Here is an 18,915-nt window from a genome sequence, read left to right as displayed (position 1 = left end):
CCTCCCTCCCCTTCTACGCTATCCCTCGGGATAGACAGTAGCGTCACAATACATTAAAGTATTTGATCTTCATTTGTCGCGAGACGAATCTAAAACAATAATAACTCGTTACTGAAGTAGTGTAGCTATGCCGATACTGGAACAGAGGCGAGGGGGGTGCAGCGCGCGGGGGGGGGGGGGGTCCCCGTCGCGAGAGGCGGGAGGTGTCCCCACTCCTCTGACGTCATGCCCCCCCACTTGGTTAGCATATGAGTTCCCCCACTCCGCTGACGTCACAGTAATTTTTTAATTGCTTCACGAACGTGTCACAATTTTGATATAAGTTTAGGAACTGCATTAACCCCCACCACTTATGAGTCCCCCTACTCTGATGACGTCAGGGCATATTTTTTTAATTGCTTTAGAAACTGCTGTAATTTTTAAGAGAGAGAGAGAGAGAGTGAGTGAGAGAATAGCGGTCTCGGATGTGCTATTCGGCTGAGCACAGCGTTTCACGCTCGCCGCTACCTAAAATGGCTACAATCATCTTTTAAATATTTTTCCTATATACGATTGTCTTTTCTTCTTCTTCCATGGAGAGCGTTCCAGGAGAGAGAGAGAGAGAGAGAGAGTATAACGTTTCACGCTTATCTGGACCGAGTCCATTGTCCTAACACGAGGTAATATACCTCAACTATACCCCCTCTCCTGATAAAACCCCCCCTAAAGCAGTTTTGGTGCGTTCTACAGAGTGTGGATTGACACACCATATGTATGAAACTCTACTACTACTACTACTACTACTACTGCTATTAATTTGAACCCCCTATGTAAGGATAATGTGGAATGTGGATGAAGGAACATAGATTGGTAGGAAAATAAAACGATAGATTTAGGGAAAAAAGCCCGAAGGCATAAAAAAACCCTTTTTATTTTAAACAACATACAAAATTATAAACATTAAAAAATCAATGTCTCAACAGCCTTGGGTAACTAAGAGGAGGAGGAGGCTGCAGGGTAGACATAATTGGAACAGCATCTGTGAACAAAAACAATATTTATTCTTATTTTCACAATTTAATGAATGAATTAATTAATTAAATAATATTATAAGAGTTTAAACTTGTAACAATTCTTACCAGTTACCATAGATCATTTTCACATTCTATGGTATTATGACCATAATCTTCACAAATGCTGCACCAACTCGGAGCAGGGTAAGTTATGGCCAGATGTCCATAATCACTGCATCTTCGACACCAATAGAATGGCGTCAAATCTACAACAGACTCTGTTTGTGTAGCCGTGGTTCGTGTCTATACAGAAAATAAAAAATATTACTCTCTATTTTTTCATTTGAAATAATAATAATTTACTTACAGTTTGTGAAGATTCCTGATGTATGTGCATCACCTCCTCCTCCTCTTCATCCTCCTCCATATCCGTATCCTCCAATAACAGATTAATCCTTGCTTCCATCTCCAAGTCTCTCCTGACCTCGGAAAGCAGCTGACAAACGTCATTATTTTCCGGATCATCATCACCATCCTCATCGAACAGGATATCCGAATCACTGTCACTCACTAAATCAATGACCGGAATATCATTCTCCTCAGTATCCATTCGGTTGATGTTGTTGCTGTTGTTTGGAACACCCATTACAATTTCTTTTTTTACTAAATCACTGACAACAAACTGTACTGAGCGAACTTGGTAGACTGAGAATTAGATTTAAAAGATTATCACGTTTTCTCCATCTCAAGTAAAAGAATTGCTGTTTCAACAGAACATGCAAAGAAGACGTATTATCTTTCTTCTCTCTCTACTCTTGATAGAGTTACATGAAGATCTTTCAAATATAACACACATTTTATTTTTCGAGGTAAAATGAGTTTATTATCAAGGTTGTGATGAGACATCATATGAGCTCTGTAGAAATTGCATACGATCGGTAAAAATCAGAAGTCTGGAGAAAATTGAGATGTGCATACATCGCTATGTCTTATTTACATGAAGATCTTTTCAATATAACACGTGGATTTTATATCTTGAGGTAAATTAATATTTTCATCAAGGTTGCGATGATACAGTATTTTGTAAATAATCAGCAAATTTCAGAAATGTAGAGAAAATTGAGATCTGTACACATCTCTAATATAAAATTTCATACATATATACATCAGTTTATATAATTGATATGTGCACATACTTATTCCTCCTCCCCACCCTAAAAAATTTTTTGTTTATATATAAATCGATCAGAGGAGCATCAAATCATTTTAATAAGATCAGTGTGAAAGGATGGCTCCTATCTTTGTAGATTTTCAAGGGTTTAGATTGGCTGACAAATCTTTCATAGTGAAAGAATTTGCAGCTGTACAAAAGAAAGAAATGCAACATATCCTATTTTCTCCACCATTCCAGCACGTTTGGCTTAATGATTGGGAGAGAAAGCAATCAGAGTAAGTGAAATTTGTTAATATTATAATGATTGATTAATTTTTATCTAATAAAATACATTTTATAGTTGGCTGTATTTAAATTACCATGGTCTATAGTGGACGGATGGTTATTCACCCTATTATAAACATAAACAAGTAATTAAAAAATATCTAACGTCTTATGAGGACGAGGAAGACAAGATTTTTGTGAAAGGTCTGGAAAAAATGAAATGGTTAAAAAAAATATCTGATTTAGGTATTAATAATGCAGATGAATATAATTGGGGCGAATTTAAATTAAAAAATAGTATGTATGAATCGCAGTTACCTGTTTGCATGAATCATGATCGTATATGTGCAATGAGAAATGTGTATTACATGCAGTTTATGTATGATAAATTTTATAAATAAAAAAATAAAAATTGATTAAATAACTTTATTTATATCACATATAAATATTTTTCTACCATAAATCAGTTTAGATGAATTTGTAATAAATTATTTGCTATCACTTGTGTAAAAATGAAGATTAAGCATATATCAGGTTTCATTCTCATCACATCTCATTTATATAAAAACGTGCACGTTCGAAAATAAATTTTCATTGTCATTTAACACTTTGTTACCAGATAGTTATCCAACGTTCTTATGCTTATCCATTTTAAATCTTTTTTTTGTTCGGAAATTATCGAAGATCAAAATGAATAACACTCTTCAGAAGAAGTTTTGTTTGGTGAAAACTGAGAGTGATTATCGTGCGTGGGTCATCGAGTGCCGTGATCGTATTCAGGAATTGAGAAATGTTAAAAAGAATACACTTCCCGGTACGCGACAAAAGCATTTTACCGAAATCGCACGTATCAAGTGTCTCCTCCACCGAGCAGCAAGGGATAAAAGTTCAATAAAATTCGGTGGTGGTAACAATGTTGCTACTGTTGCGGTTAATGATAAACTTATTTGGGAGAATCTTGATTCAGCATTTAAAAACCGAATATGTAGCGGTATGGTAGTTAACAGTAATTATATTGATCCACGCGAGTTTTTATTAAGTGCGGAAGAACTATTGCAAACTCATATAAACATAGTATTAAATAGTGTTAATTGTATTAAGGTAAACTATTCATTTAACGGACAATTTGTATGCAAAGACAATAGTGATGAAAAGCATATTAGTACGAAGAATATTACCTTATATAAGACTGATAACTTTAGCGAATGGTACAAGTCCAATGTCGTACAAGTAATTTTGCATAGACTTAGTGAATTCCAAGAACGTGATAGTGGATGGGCATTGAAGAAAATTTACAGTTTAATTGTAAACATGAACCATTACAACCCCCTGCAAGCAGGGTGTCAAATTCAGCTACCGTCTTCTATCATGTGCAAAAAAGCTGTGATAAATGTAAAAACAAGTGATAATGCTTGTTTTGCATGGTCTGTGACTGCATCGTTGTATCCCGCACAACCATCTGCTGTGGTCAGTCGATCATCCTCTTATCCTGATTTTCGATCTGTTTTAAAGGTTGGAAGCATAACGTTTCCCACCACTTTAAATCAGATACCGAAATTTGAAGATGATAATGATGTTTCGGTCAATACCTTCACCTTGGAGGAGCAAAATGATCATCAGGGGAGAGAAAGAGTAAACGTCGCACCTCTACAATTAACTAAGAAAAAGAGAGATCGACATGTCAACCTTTTAATGATCACAGATGAAGAGGGGACTGCACATTTCATGTGTATAACAAGCCTCTCCAGATTATTACATTCACAGCTTACGAAGAGAGGACACGTTCACCATATTTGTGATCGGTATAAAATGATTGAACTACCAAATATTAGCACAATTATTTTAATATATATATTCTAATATTTTTTTTAGGTGTCTACACTATTTTCACACAGTGGAGAAGTTAAAGTTGCACGAGCATGATTGTGAGCAGCTCAATGATAACCTGCGTGTTGTACTACCTAGCGAAGGTGAAGACCGTTGGCTATCATTTAAGAACGTTAAGAATTGTGAACGAGTGCCGTTTGTCATATATGCAGACGTAGAGTGTATATTGGAGAAGACTGACCAATCTGATGATAACAGTAATAGTAATAGTTATCAAAAACATGTAACATTTAGTGTAGGGTATTATATAAAAAGTTCTCGTGATTCATCGTTCTCAAGTTACAATTCATATCGAGGTACTGACTGCATCGAGTGGCTTGTACGTAAGCTTGAGAGCGTTGCACAAATTTTAAGCTATAGGTAAAAGACCGTAGTACCTATGTTAATCCTTAGTGTCGGCGAAAGCTTGAGGCACTATAGTGACCCCAACGGTCATATATGCAAAAAGCCGTTTCTTCTAAATCAACTTCGAATTCGCGATCACGATCACTTAACGGGTAAATACAGAGGACCGGCACATAATAATTGCAATTTAAACTTTAAAGACTCGCATGTTATTCCAATAATTTTCCATAATTTGTCCGGCTACGATTCACATTTTATTTTCGAAGCGATCGCGAATTCGTTGGAGGGATCTGTACATCTGCTACCTGTACATAAGGAAAAATACATTTCATTTAGTAAATTTCTTCGTAAATATAATATTCATCTGAGATTTATCGATTCATTTAAATTTATGGCATCAAGTTTAGATAAACTGAGCTCATATTTGGAGGAATCTCAGCTAAAAAACTTAGTTTCACAGTTTCTTGGTTTAACGGAAGAACAATATAGCATGCTTACAAGGAAAGGTATTTTTCCTTACGATTACATAGATAGTATAAGTCGTTTGGGGGAAACAACTTTACCACCACGAGAGTTGTTTTACAACAGATTGTCTGATAGTCATATAACTGAAGAAGCATATAATCATGCTAAAGATATATGGACCAAATTCAAAATCCAATCACTTGGGGAGTACAGTGATTTATATTTAAAGACTGATGTTTTATTGTTGGCAGACATTTTCGAGAATTTCCGTGATAGCTGTATGGTAAATTATAATTTGGATCCTGCTCATTATTATACGCTTCCAGGCTTCACCTGGGATGCGATGCTTAAGCATACAGGAATTAAACTGGAGCTTTTCACAGATGTAGATATGTTACTTTTTATTGAACGTGGTATACGCGGTGGTTTGAGCCAGTGTTCCTATCGCTATGAAAAAGCCAACAATCGATGCATGCAGGATTTTGATCCAGCTGAACCAAGCAAATATTTAATGTACTACGATGTAAATAATTTGTACGGTTGGGCAATGTGTCAACCTCTACCTACACATGGATTCTGATGGATCGAAAATGTTGATAATTTTGATATTAATATTGTACCTGAAGATTCATGCGTAGGTTACATTTTAGAGGGTGACTTGGAATATCCACGTGAGCTACACGACAAACATTCCGACCTATCGTTCTGTCCGGTGCGTGAAAAGCCGCCAGGTTCACGTAAGGAGAAACTGCTTGCAACTCTAAACGATAAGATACGTTACGTTATACACTATCGTGTATTACAGCAATGTATACGTAACGGTATTAGATTAACGCGAATACACAGAGGTTTAGAGTTTTATCAGTCCACCTGGCTACGCGAATACATAGAGCTAAACACACGTTTACGTACAGAATCGAAAAACGATTTTGAAAAGAATCTCTTTAAGTTAATGAACAACGCAGTATTTGGTAAAACTATGGAAAACGTAAGGAATAGAATTGATGTGAAGCTCGCTACCAAGTGGGAGGGAAGATACGGGGCAGAAGCATTGATTTCTAAACCGAATTTTCACAGTCGCACAATATTCAATGAGAGTTTGGTTGCAATACAATTATCGAAATTATCCGCGAAATTTGATAAACCGGTGTACGTAGGCATGAGTATTTTAGATATCTCTAGGACTTGTTTGTATGATTTTCATTACGATTATATGTTTCCTACATTTGGTAGCAAATGTAGAGCTTTATATACTGACACGGACAGTCTGATATACAGTATCGAATGTGATGATGTTTATTCTGTCATGAAAACTGATATTACGAAATTTGATACTAGCGATTATCCTTCTGATAATCAATTCGGCTTACCATTTGCTAATAAAAAGGTTCCAGGATTAATGAAGGATGAAAATAATGGTAAGATCATAACGGAGTTCATTGGACTGAGATCAAACATGTATACTTTTAAAGTACAGGGTTGTACAAAAATGATCAAAAAAGCTAAAGGTGTCGAAGGTTATGTTGTTGATAGAAGCATAACTTTTGATGATTACAAGGATTGTTTGAATAATTTCAATGTACAATCCCGCAATCAAAATTCAATTAGATCTAAATTACATAAAGTTTTCTCAATTACACAGAAAAAAATTGCTCTCAGTCCGCATGATGATAAGCGTTTTGTCACACCTGGTACTGTAGCGATTCTACCTTGGGGTCATTATAGACTAAAAGAATAATTGTGTATTTATTATATTATATAAAAAACATGTTTTTCCTATTTATTTTAAATACAAGAATATTTATATTACATAAATTATCATAAAACATTGTTCTTATTTATCCACGAATTATGCGTTTTATCCATACCTAACCATTTTACATAAACCTTGTTCCCTTTCTTACGCAACACTTTTTCTACCAGGTATACATTAGGATTAGCTGTTTTTAGGAGCTCATATTCATAAAATCCTCCATATATATCTTTACCATGAAAATCTTTAAGTAAATATGTGGCTGGATTCGTCCTTTGCACTTTTGTAACTTTAAATATTTCAGTAGTCCAGTTCGCTGTGTACCCTTTAGCAAACACTTTCTTGTATTTGCTGATTCGCACAAAATCACTGACCTTGAACTTGGAACGTCCAACGATCTTAATTGTGTTGTATACAGTCGCGAGTAGCTGCTCAGCATGCTCAGGTTTCACATCAGCTGGACGCATTCTTATAGTACGATGCTTCCGTGTGTTATAATCATCCACAAGCTGTTGTAGCATATTTCGCCATTTGTAATTACCGTTCAATGTAAATCTTTTCCACATTTCAGTTTTTAATGTTCGATCCCAACGCTCAACTATCGATGCTTTTAACGTTCTGTACGTAGAATAATGATTTATACCCCGTTTCTTCATAAGCAGTTTGAAATCGCTGTTATAAAACTCCTTCCCGTTATCAGTTTGCAAATTTTTCGGACACCTACCACTTTTCAAGATTTTATCCATAGCCACAGTTACTTCTTTAGCACTCTTGGTCTTTAGAGCTACTGCCCAACCGTATTTTGATAGAGCATCGATTAATGTAAGAATATAGTGATGACCAGTATCAACGTAATAAGGCATATCAACAAGGTCAGCCTGCCAGAGATCATCGAAACCACGTATTATAACTTTTCTTCGTAAAAAATTTCTTCTCGCAGGAACATGTAACTCTTGCACCAGTTGCTTCTTTTCTTCACTCACGATTTTCCCTGATTTTCTTTTTACAACCTTTCCCTCAGACACAGATAATTTCTGTTTCTTTTCATCACTCATGATTCTTTTTCTATCGAAAGCAATTGATTATCATGAGTATAAAATGTATGATGCATCCTAAACATTCACTTCTTGAATCCATCATTAATCTTACTGATTATTTGGAAAAGTTTTGCTTCAATCTCCTGTAGTATTTTATTTATTCTCTCTTCAATTTTTTCCTCCAATTTAGCTAAACTGTATTGCAAGAACTTTATATTCACAGCACATGTATTATTATCAGAATCAATAGTCAAATTTACTATTTTTTTGTTATTCAAATCCAGTGCTCTTTTAGTCACATTTAATGTACCAATATTAAATTCTTTCCTTACGTTAAAACCACTACCAAATTTATTAATTGACATATTGACGTGTGGTACGCAACTGATGAAAATTTTAATAAATTGTACCCTTTTATAGAATAAGATCCTCTTCACGCAACTCTTCTATTATTATTGACTGTATTTCATTATGGTGGTTTGTATGACCTGCGGTGGTTGATGCAATTAAAAGTCGCAATCGATCAACTAATTCATTAGGATCGTTCCAATGTATATAGTTTGCAGGCTCATCAGTAACACGCATAAATCCACTACCAGCTATCACTCGTTGTGATGGTACTTTATTGTAAATTAGTGGTTGAATAATTTTCTTATACTTTGGACCCTTATTCCCTTGAACCTGTTGGTAACTATCATTTGCTCTTTTATATGATTTTGTTTGTTCAAGGATTTGCTTATATATGGGCCATTCCACGTCAAAACAGACAGATTTCGGAGTACAACACCGATTTTTTTTTAAAAAATATGTGTTAATATATAAGAAAATACAAGTCTTTTGGCGCTAGTTTGAGTCAAAAATCTTTTTTCGTTTCGGAGATACGAGCTGTCAAAGTTTGCAGTTTTACTGTTTTTGGTAAAAACACGTAATCTTTGAAAATTTATATCTCCTAAACGAATAAAGATAGAAGACTCTGGCTGGAACGAGTGTACTCAGAAAGAATCATACTTTATTAGAAAAATATAAAAAAAGACAGTTTATTTTAATTGGTTAAAACTATTAACAATTAAAATAAACATTTGAATTAACAAATGTGTTGTCATGCTCTGACAATTATAAAAAAATATCAGGAATGTTCCTTGGAATGTCCTCTACAAAGAAAAAAATTAAAACGCGTATACTCTCTTGGTGTTCATAGTGAAAAAAAATATTTTATCACGACGCGCTCGGCCAGAAGCGTCGTTCGAGCGGCGTAAACCGGTGAAGCGCATACGTAACTGAGCGCGACTAGTCTCTACATGTCGGAATCCATCAATCTATGAATAATGCGAGCTAATAACATGTTTTAATTGTTTGTTTATGTTTTTATAAATATTATAAATTAACAATATATTTATTATTATTCTGCTTTATAAGCAGTCGTTATTTATTTACAAAATAATTAGCAATAAGACATTTGAACATGGCATTGAATATACAAATTATATACTAATTTATATTTACATATTTTATTAAATTATGGCAGAAGAAAATATTAGGAATATGAAATTTCTGTACTGAAAATATTTAACAAACTTTAACATTTGTATAATTATCTGATTGAGGAAAAGCTTTAGTTTGTAATTGTGTCTTTGAATCTATCGTTAAAAATGCACGATAATTTCAAGTTCCTTTAACTATTTTCACTTTTCAAAAAATCTCGTACGAAGTGTTTTAATAAGCATTAAAATAATTTAAACGAGATTTTTTTGAAAAGTAAAAATAGTTAAAGGAACTAGAAATTATCGTGCATTTTTAACGATAGATTCAAAGACACAATTACAAACTAAAGCTTTTCCTCAATCAGATAATTATACAATTGTTAAAGTTTGTTAAATATTTTCAGTACAGAAATTTCATATTCATAATATTTTCTTCTGCCATAATTTAATAAAATATGTAAATATAAATTAGTATATAATTTGTATATTCAATGCCATGTTCAAATGTCTTATTGCTAATTATTTTGTAAATAAATAACGATTGCTTATAAAGCAGAATAATAATAAATATATTGTTAATTTATAATATTTATAAAAACATAAACAAACAATTAAAACATGTTATTAGCTCGCATTATTCATAGATTGATGGATTCCGACATGTAGAGACTAGTCGCTCTCAGTTACGCATGCGCTTCACCGGTTTACGCTGCTCGAACGACGCTTCTGGCCGAGCGCGTCGTGATAAAATATTTTTTTTCACTATGAACACCAAGAGAGTATACGCGTTTTAATTTTTTTCTTTGTAGAGGACATTCCAAGGAACATTCCTGATATTTTTTTATAATTGTCAGAGCATGACAACACATTTGTTAATTCAAATGTTTATTTTAATTGTTAATAGTTTTAACCAATTAAAACAAACTGTCTTTTTTTATATTTTTCTAATAAAGTATGATTCTTTCTGAGTACACTCGTTCCAGCCAGAGTCTTCTATCTTTATTCGTTTAGGAGATATAAATTTTCAAAGATTACGTGTTTTTACCAAAAACAGTAAAACTGCAAACTTTGACAGCTCGTATCTCCGAAACGAAAAAAGATTTTTGACTCAAACTAGCGCCAAAAGTCTTGTATTTTCTTATATATTAACACATATTTTTAAAAAAAAAATCGGTGTTGTACTCCGAAATCTGTCTGTTTTGACGTGGAATGGCCCATATGATCTTGTCATCAATGGTGTAGAGCTTTCTATCAGGCTCTTTCATGAAGATTAATTCAAAAAGACCTCTCCTACCAATATAGCGCTTTTTATCAATTAAAATATCACCTTCATGACTAATATCAAATGTGCATCTTCCTATCATATATTGGTTCCTTTCATCTAATGTAACTCCGAAACCATGATCGATTTGATCTTTACTACCGAAAAGGAACAACTGCATATAATGACGTGCAATAGGTGGAAATGATCTTCAATGTATGGAATGATTTATTGGTTTTTTGAGCAATCCTAAGGTTTCCTGTCTTGATGTTGAATGTAATGATGCAGATTCTTGTCCAGGCTCTGAATGTAATGATGTAGATTCTGGCATTGATTTAATTGGTAATACTGATTAATCAAAAGTAGATTTTTCATCATTATCATCATCATCATAGATCATCAATGATTTATTTGTAAGGGTACCGTCATTGTTATGTAATTTCTTTTTTTTCTTGATAATATACTCATTGGGGGTTGAAGTATGATAACGCTTCCGCTTCTTGTCATGATTTATATCAATGTTTAAGTCAGAAGATTCTTCATTGCTATTATCTGTTTGCATAACTAGTTTTTTCAGTGGATCAACTATTGGTTTAAAAGTTTCATTCAATCTACTTTCCACCATTGATTTTTCCGATTTCAGTGCGCGATGCTTTTCACGAATCACCTCACTCGTTTCAGCAATCTTCTTAAGTAGTGACTTTTCATCCATTTTTATTGTAAACTTTTAATTTTTTAAGCAGTCAATGTGCTAGTTCAATCGATCTTTAAAGCTGTTCAATCAACTAGTTTAGCAGTTCGACCGACAGGTTCAGCGGTTCACCTGACTGGTTTAGCGGTTCAACCGACCTGTTTAGCGGTTCAACCGACCAGTTCAGCGGTTCAATCGAACTGTTTAGCGGTTCGATTGACCGGTTTAGCGGTTCGACCGACCGGTTCAGCGGTTCGACCGACCGGTTCAGCGGTTCGACCGACCGGTTTAGCGGTTCAACCGACCTGTTTAGCGGTTCAATCGAGCTGTTCAGCGGTTCGATTGACTGGTTTAGCGGTTCGACCGACCGGTTCAACGGTTCACCTGACCAGTTTAGCGGTTCGACCGACCTGTTTAGCGGTTAACCGACCTCTTTAACGATTCGACCGACCGGTTTACCGATCCAAGTGACCCGTTTATTTGTATAACTGGTTTGCTTAATAATGTAACCGGTCCGGTTTGTGTAATTAAAAGCTTTACACTGTTAAATGCTCTACGTTAAACTAACACTTTCCAGCACTGATATGATGCTTTATGCTATTCGATGGTTGCATATTCATCGAAACCCTTCCGATATCGACCATTTTGCATACCACTGTCCTTATCAATTACTAAAAATCCATAATCTTCCTGCCAACACTTTGAACACAATTCACAAAATTTTTCAAATGTCATATCAGTGTTTACATGATCTTTGTAAACATGCTTCAAGCTAGTCCCATCCTGCTTAAAAATGATTAACATATTTGCATTGTCACAAATCAGATGTTTTGGGATCTTAGCATAAGTCTGACAAAGATAGAAGCAATCGATGCTCGAGTGCCGACCCATTGAAAAGTAGTCTCTTATATTGTCCTGCTTATCGCTTGCCACATCATCAAATATAAAGATTGAATTTGGTAATGCATCTGTCACATTTATAACCTCACCATTATTTGAAAATTGATGATAATCAATTTCCTCCATATCTGTCAATAGTTATTCCAAGTAGCGGTACTTCGGTTGCTGCAACGATTTCGAGTAAACATACAGGTTGTCAAATCTTACACCGTGAGGACTCTCAATAAGACTTAGCAATACGTTTGTTTTCCCACAATTTGAGGGTCCGCAAACTATACAGCGTATAGTTGACGGTAGCAAAGATCCATGATGTTTCATATCACTAACGGTGGCAGTGTGATAATCGGTATTAGAGATATTGATACTTAATGGTTGCTTTACGAAATGCATTCTCAAACGACTGTGAGGTTAAATCGTAATTGCATGAGCTATTTATAGGCATGAAATCGGAGAATTCAATCAGTTTTCATTATGCCTGCATTTGTGTTGGATGTTACAAGTTTGGAGGAGTTAAGCAGTGATCAATTGGAATACGTACCGAAAATTGTACTTTTAAAATACTTTTCACACAGTATTGACAGATATTGGAATAGATTACCCAAGCATATTCGTGCAGATCCTGAGGTTCAAAAATATCGCTATTGTTTACAACATTTCAATCTACCTAATACTACTCATGCGGATGGACTACCACCGTTGATAAAAGATTGTTATACATGTCGTGCGTTGGATGCGGATCATTCCTCAATAAAACAATAAACAAAGTACCGTTTGAGCTTCATTTACCAGGATACAATTACTGTGGACCAGGAACTCGACTTCAAAAACGATTAGCACGCGGTGATCGAGGTGTGAATCAGCTGGACGAAGCCTGTCTAGAACACGATATCGCATATTCGCAATACAAAGACCTGTCGCAGCGTCATCAAGCTGATAAAGTACTCGCAAAACGTGCACGTAGACGTATTACAGCTGGTGACGCAACCTTGGGTTAGCGTGCTGCAGTAACAGCTGTCTGGGCGTCTATGAACGCAAAGCGTAAACTTGGTTTAGAATTACAAACAGATATGGTGAGGAAAGCAGCAGGGAGAAAAACTGGAAATAGTGCTGTAAAAAACGGAAAATTCGAGTGCCTAAAAAACGGGGCGGCTTGTTGCCTTTGCTCCCACTGCTAGGTGCGGTGGGAGCACTAGCAGGTGGAGCATCAGGTATAGCAAAAGCTGTAGACGATGCCAGAGCTATGAAAAAACAGTTGGAAGAAATGCAGCGTCACAATCGTATGATAGAAGCAACTGCAAGAGGCGGACGGGGGCTGTATCTCGCACCGTACAAACGAAGCGAAGGAGGGGTAGCAAAAAAATCAATGTCAAAGAAGCGAACAAAAAAGTAACTGTACACGGTCTACCAAGATCTGGTGCTACAAGTAATATTCAATTATCTCACGTATGCCGTGATATACCAAATTTCCGTGGAGTCATTATGCGTACAAGTCTACCACAAAACGGTCCATGGTCTAATGAATGTGCAATCGTTAACCTTGACGATTCTAATGGTCCAGGCACTCACTAGGTTGCCTACGTTAAATGCAATAATCTTGTAAAGTATTTCGATTCTTTCGGTAATCTGAAACCACCGACTGAACTTGTTCGGTACTTCGGTCCGCTTAGTACAATTTATTACAATCATGACCAATATCAGTCGTATGATACGAACATTTGTGGTCAGTTGTGTGTTAAATTTCTAAGAGAACAGACGAAATGTCTTTAACATTTACGCTATCAGGACACGGTCATGTGTTGGAATCAAATTTTTTCCCACCGATCAATCTGGACGACGGTCACTATGAGCTGGGACTCGTAGATTTTCAAAGTTTCTACTCGATCGCCAATGTAGATGAGACGAATAATAATTTTTATTTTGGTAAAAATAAACTAATAACCATACCTACAGGCTGTTATGAGTTGAGTGCGATAAATGAATACTTGCGTATGCGGTTGGAGTTACCGTATGATGATAATGTTATTATTCTGCGTGCCAATAATAACACACTGAAAAGGGAAATAATGTGTAAATATTCTATTGATTTTACAAAAATTAATAATATTGGTTCTCTGCTAGGATTTTCGTCGGACCGCGTAATCCTACCAAACACTTGGGCTGAATCGGACGAATCTGTGAATATTTTAAAAGTAAATATTCTACGTATCGAATGTAACATTACCGCTGGTGCATATACGAACCGTAGACCACGACATGTCATCCACGAATTTTTCCCAAGCGTTCCACCAGGCTATAAAATCTCTAAAAACACCGAAGAACGTCATTTACTTGCCAGTCATTGCAAGGGTAATCGATCGTCTCACATTACGTATTCTCGATCAAAACAATCGTCCTGTAAATTTTGGAAGTGAAGAGATCACCATACGGTTACACATTAGAAAATGTTGCTTTACAAGAATATTAATGATTATAAACAATCATTACTCGATGAATCAATCAGTCAATCAGCTGCAGTTGAATTGAATACATCATCATCATCATTACAGAGTAATATTGAAAATAATAAAATTGGAATTGGTAATAAGAAAGTGCTATCGAGAAAAAATATAGATTTTCTACACTCATTGGATTTGACTGTGAAGAAAAAAAATCATGGATCCGTTGAACGTTACCGCACAGCCTGTATACGACAATCGCATAAGTAAATTGGAAATACATGCCTATAATCCATATGCGAATGCATCATTGGGAAATAGTGATGAAATTCGTATACCTATACAACAACAAGATTTGATTCTTTTACCGAGCGGAAGTTACCTCTATATAGAAGGGAAACTGATTGAAAGTACTCGTGCTGCTGATACACCTTTGTTGGATAAAGTTATGCTCGACGCTAATTCTATGGCATTCTTATTCGATGAAATTCGGTATGAATTGAATGATATTGAAATCGATCGTTGTAAAAACGTCGGCATTACTACCAGTATTAAGAATCTCATATCCTTAAGCACTGAAGAGAGTATGAGTCTACGTCATTCTGGTTGGTTTATCGAGACTCAAGACCGTGAAAATGTCACTAACAATTTCAGCTTTTGCGTTCCCCTGCATATGCTGTTAGGATTCTGCGAAGATTACAAACGTGTCATCATCAATGCTCGCCATGAGCTTATTCTGATACGAGCACGTAATGATATCAATTCTATATTTTCATCGAATAAGTTTACCGATTCAAGAATCGAACTGTACCGAGTGCAATGGAGAATACCTCATGTGACTTTGTATGAATTGACCAAACTACAATTTCTACGTATTATCGAGCAGAATAAAAACCTCACGATGGCTTTTCGTTCCTGGGAGCTCTACGAATATCCGCTTCTCCCTGAAACACAGCGACATACGTGGGCTGTGAAAGCAGCTACACAATTGGAGAACCCTAGATATGTGATACTGACGTTTAGAAGAAATAAAAAGAACGATCAATACTCAGATGTACTAAAATTTAGCGATTATGATGTACGTGATGTTAAAGTTTATCTGAATTCTGAATTTTATCCGTACGATCGTTTCGATACAGATTTCACAAAATCTCGCTATTCCGTACTATATGACATGTATGTAAAGTTCTTCAATTCATATTATGCTGGAGAAAAACTGTCGAAACCAATGCTCGATTATCTAAACTTTTTAAAATATGGTCCACTTTTTGTAATTGATTGTTCACATCAAAATGAATCTATTAAAACTGGAACGGTTGATGTTAAAATTGAGATAGAGTGTTGGAAAAACATTCGGAGTAATACTACAGCGTATTGTTTAATTATACATGATAAAATTGTAGACTATAATCCACTTACGAATATTGTGAGAAATGTAAATTAGAAATGTAAGGTTTAGAAAAAATAAAACATTGTTTTTTAAAACATATATAAAAGTATTTATTAATTTACATATTATTACTGTTATTACACAAAAAACATTATTATTTCAATTTAAATTCCAGATTATTGTATTTTCCTCCCAAATATCTCATTATTAATATATTTTCATTTACTGCTTTCTGCAGCTCTGCAAATTGGTCCTGTGCCTTCGATTCCAATAAAGCAGCCATCTGCGCTGGTAAATAGAACCATTTATCAGTAAATAGTTTAGCTATTAATCTCATCCCAAATTTCGTGTTGACTTTCAGAATTTGAAGTATTTCGTACTCTTGATTTTCTTCAAGAGTAATTAATTTAATAAAATCCATCTCAGGGACGGAAGCTATTGAATTGACACCACTTAAAAAGGACATTCTTTTTTCTATACTATAAAGAAAACCCTTATTATTATTATTAAATAACAAAGATTTAAATGATGTATTCTTACCTTTAGAAGACAAAAAAATATGTATGAAACTTGTGCAAAGAATTAATCTGGTATATATTTTAACTGATACTAGTTAATACTGTTGACTGAAGCTTGAATACAAGCGACACTAGTTACCACTGTTGGAAGATTTTCAAGAATAACGCTTATGCAGTATTGCTTGAATTTATAATAAAAAATTGTAGTGGAGAGGGTAAAAAATAATGATGGTAGGGATATCTTAAAGATGTGTGCAGATATCAATTTTCGCTGAAATTTAAAAAATTAATTGTTGTTTTGCTAATTACATCTTATTTTTAGCTTTAAAGAATTCAAAATATACACGTACGAAATCAAAACCAGTCAATTGAAATTTAATATTTAAAGCATACACAGATCTCAATTTTATGTTACACTTTGAAATTTTGTTGATCGTATATTAAATTCCTAATTGTTGGGTGATGTACCATCACAACCTTGAAGTAGTTATTATTTTACAGTAAAAAAGGAGATGAAAAAAAGTTGGAGCCCGTTTCTCCCTCTCTCTATACCATCAGCTTATATTATCTTACTAGGTATAGAGTGTTTCATAATGCTAATGTAGGGTTTTATATTCTTTGAATACGGAGAGGAGAGCAATTATCACTTCAGTAGTGATCCTAACAGTAGTAGTGGAACTTTTGGAAATGGTTGAGGAAAATTATACATATGTATTTTAATAAAAGTGTTTTTTTATTTAAAAAAACATTGTAATTTAAAAAAAAGGTACAATTAAATATAAAAAATAAAATATAAAAAAATTACAAATATATTCTTCACTCCTAATTGGAGGCCACCCTTCCTCATCATTAGGGTCCTCGTGTTGGAGGTTGGGTGACCCCCAAACACCTTCCTGCATCCAACGGATCCCATCAAAATCAAAATCTTCTTGGAAATTAAAATTATGCATCACCTCTTCTTCCCATTGGGCATTCCTGATTACAATTCCCTCACGCAAATGTTTTTATGCTCCTTTTCAATAATTTTATCCCTTAAAACTGTAAGCGGATAATTCAAAAAAATAAATACATATTATTTTATTTGTTATAACCAAAAAAATATTATTTAATTTGTCGTAACTTACGGTCTCTGATTTTCTCCAAAAGCTTCTTATCTGGATTTATTCCTTTTAAATACCACAAAAAATCGTACATGTGGGCGTAGATTTGTTCGTACATTTTTTTTTAAATAATAATAATCCCTGATACTTTTTCGGTCCAAGTGCACAAACTAGAATGAGCGCACCCATCCACAGATCCACTATAGGAATTTCATGTAAGAGGGGAGACGTCACATGGGTACCCCCAAACTATAAGGTAGTGGGGTATAGTTAAGGTATATTACCTCGTGTTAGGACAATGGGCTCGGTCCAGCCAAGCGCGAAACGCTGTGCTCAACCGAATATTGCATCCGACACCGCTATTATCTCTCTCCTGGAACGCTCTCCATGGAAGAAGAAGAAAAGACAATCGTATATAGAAAAAATATTCAAAAGATGACTGTAGCCATTTTAGGTCGCGGCGAGCGTGAAACGCTGTGCTCAGCCGAATAGCTCATCCGAGACCGCTATCCTCTCACTCACTCACTCTCTCTCTTAAAAATTACAGCAGTTCCTAAAGCAATTAAAAAAATATGCCCTGACGTCATCAGAGTGGGGGGACTCATAAGTGGTGGGGGTCAATGCAGTTCCTAAACTTATATCAAAATTGTGACACGTTCGTGAAGCAATTAAAAAATTACTGTGACATCAGCGGAGTGGGGGAACTCATATGCTAACCAAGTGGGGGGGGGGGGGGGCATGACGTCAGAGGAGTGGGGACACCTCCCGCCTCTCGCGACGAGAACCCCCCCGCTCGCCGCACCCCCCTCGCCCCTGTTCCAGTATCGGCATAGCTACACTAATTACTCATCTCAAGTATGCTTCATAAAATATAAACATACTTTCAGTATTGGCCCTACAAAAAGAGCTACGTAGAAGCCAATAAGAGTTATTTCAAGTGGACTCTATAAGCACTCTATGAGAATTTAATCATGGATTTTACCAACTAATTTCAATTAAAATCTAATGATGTGAAACCTTGATATAAATATTTTTTAACATCATAAATAAACCAATAAAATTGATATGCATTACTTATTTGTAAAAACTTATTAAATTCAAATAGAGTAATTCGGGGTAACTGTGCGCAGCGGGTAGGTGTGCTTATTCCCTGTTTATTTGAACGGGAGAGAGAGAACCGCGGTTTTAACATTATTATATCCTGTAAACATGTATGAAGAAT

The 18,915-nt window shown here is 35.1% G+C and overlaps 3 protein-coding genes across 3 annotated transcripts; all 3 read left to right on the top strand.

Moving 5' to 3' along the window:
- Nucleotides 1–4,696: 4,696 nt before the first annotated feature.
- Nucleotides 4,697–6,102, top strand: LOC136774648 (uncharacterized). Its single transcript, XM_066729063.1, has 3 exons — nucleotides 4,697–5,678; nucleotides 5,766–6,035; nucleotides 6,077–6,102. The coding sequence occupies exons 1-3, from the start codon at nucleotides 4,697–4,699 to the stop codon at nucleotides 6,100–6,102; spliced, it is 1,278 nt and encodes a 425-aa protein (XP_066585160.1).
- A 4-nt stretch (nucleotides 6,103–6,106) lies between these two features.
- On the top strand, nucleotides 6,107–6,865 carry LOC136774646 (uncharacterized). The gene has a single exon (XM_066729062.1). The coding sequence runs from the start codon at nucleotides 6,107–6,109 to the stop codon at nucleotides 6,863–6,865; it is 759 nt and encodes a 252-aa protein (XP_066585159.1).
- A 7,142-nt stretch (nucleotides 6,866–14,007) lies between these two features.
- LOC136774645 (uncharacterized) lies at nucleotides 14,008–16,129 on the top strand. The gene is made up of 4 exons (XM_066729061.1): nucleotides 14,008–14,170; nucleotides 14,586–14,644; nucleotides 14,689–14,886; nucleotides 14,930–16,129. Exons 1-4 carry the CDS (start codon nucleotides 14,008–14,010, stop codon nucleotides 16,127–16,129), a joined length of 1,620 nt encoding a protein of 539 aa, XP_066585158.1.
- The last annotated feature ends 2,786 nt before the right edge of the window (nucleotides 16,130–18,915 follow it).

The sequence above is a fragment of the Prorops nasuta genome, unplaced genomic scaffold (assembly GCF_024137725.1).
Source record: "Prorops nasuta isolate Cenicafe-Biocafe unplaced genomic scaffold, Cenicafe_Pnas_1.2 PNAS00006, whole genome shotgun sequence".
NCBI lineage: Eukaryota > Metazoa > Arthropoda > Insecta > Hymenoptera > Bethylidae > Prorops > Prorops nasuta.
This window is presented reverse-complemented; position numbering and strand designations above follow the sequence as displayed.

What these genes read in the sequence shown, in the direction of transcription:
- LOC136774648 (XM_066729063.1), top strand. Translation starts at nt 4,697, where the DNA reads ATGTTAATCCTTAGTGTCGGCGAAAGCTTGAGGCACTATAGTGACCCC. An exon ending in TTTGTACGGTTGGGCAATGT is followed by an intron (nt 5,679 to 5,765) that starts GTCAACCTCTAC and finishes ATTCATGCGTAG; the next exon opens with GTTACATTTTAGAGGGTGAC. An exon ending in AGAGCTAAACACACGTTTAC is followed by an intron (nt 6,036 to 6,076) that starts GTACAGAATCGA and finishes AATCTCTTTAAG; the next exon opens with TTAATGAACAACGCAGTATT.
- LOC136774646 (XM_066729062.1), top strand. Translation starts at nt 6,107, where the DNA reads ATGGAAAACGTAAGGAATAGAATTGATGTGAAGCTCGCTACCAAGTGG.
- LOC136774645 (XM_066729061.1), top strand. Translation starts at nt 14,008, where the DNA reads ATGTCTTTAACATTTACGCTATCAGGACACGGTCATGTGTTGGAATCA. An exon ending in TCGATCAAAACAATCGTCCT is followed by an intron (nt 14,645 to 14,688) that starts GTAAATTTTGGA and finishes GTTACACATTAG; the next exon opens with AAAATGTTGCTTTACAAGAA. An exon ending in TACACTCATTGGATTTGACT is followed by an intron (nt 14,887 to 14,929) that starts GTGAAGAAAAAA and finishes GTTACCGCACAG; the next exon opens with CCTGTATACGACAATCGCAT.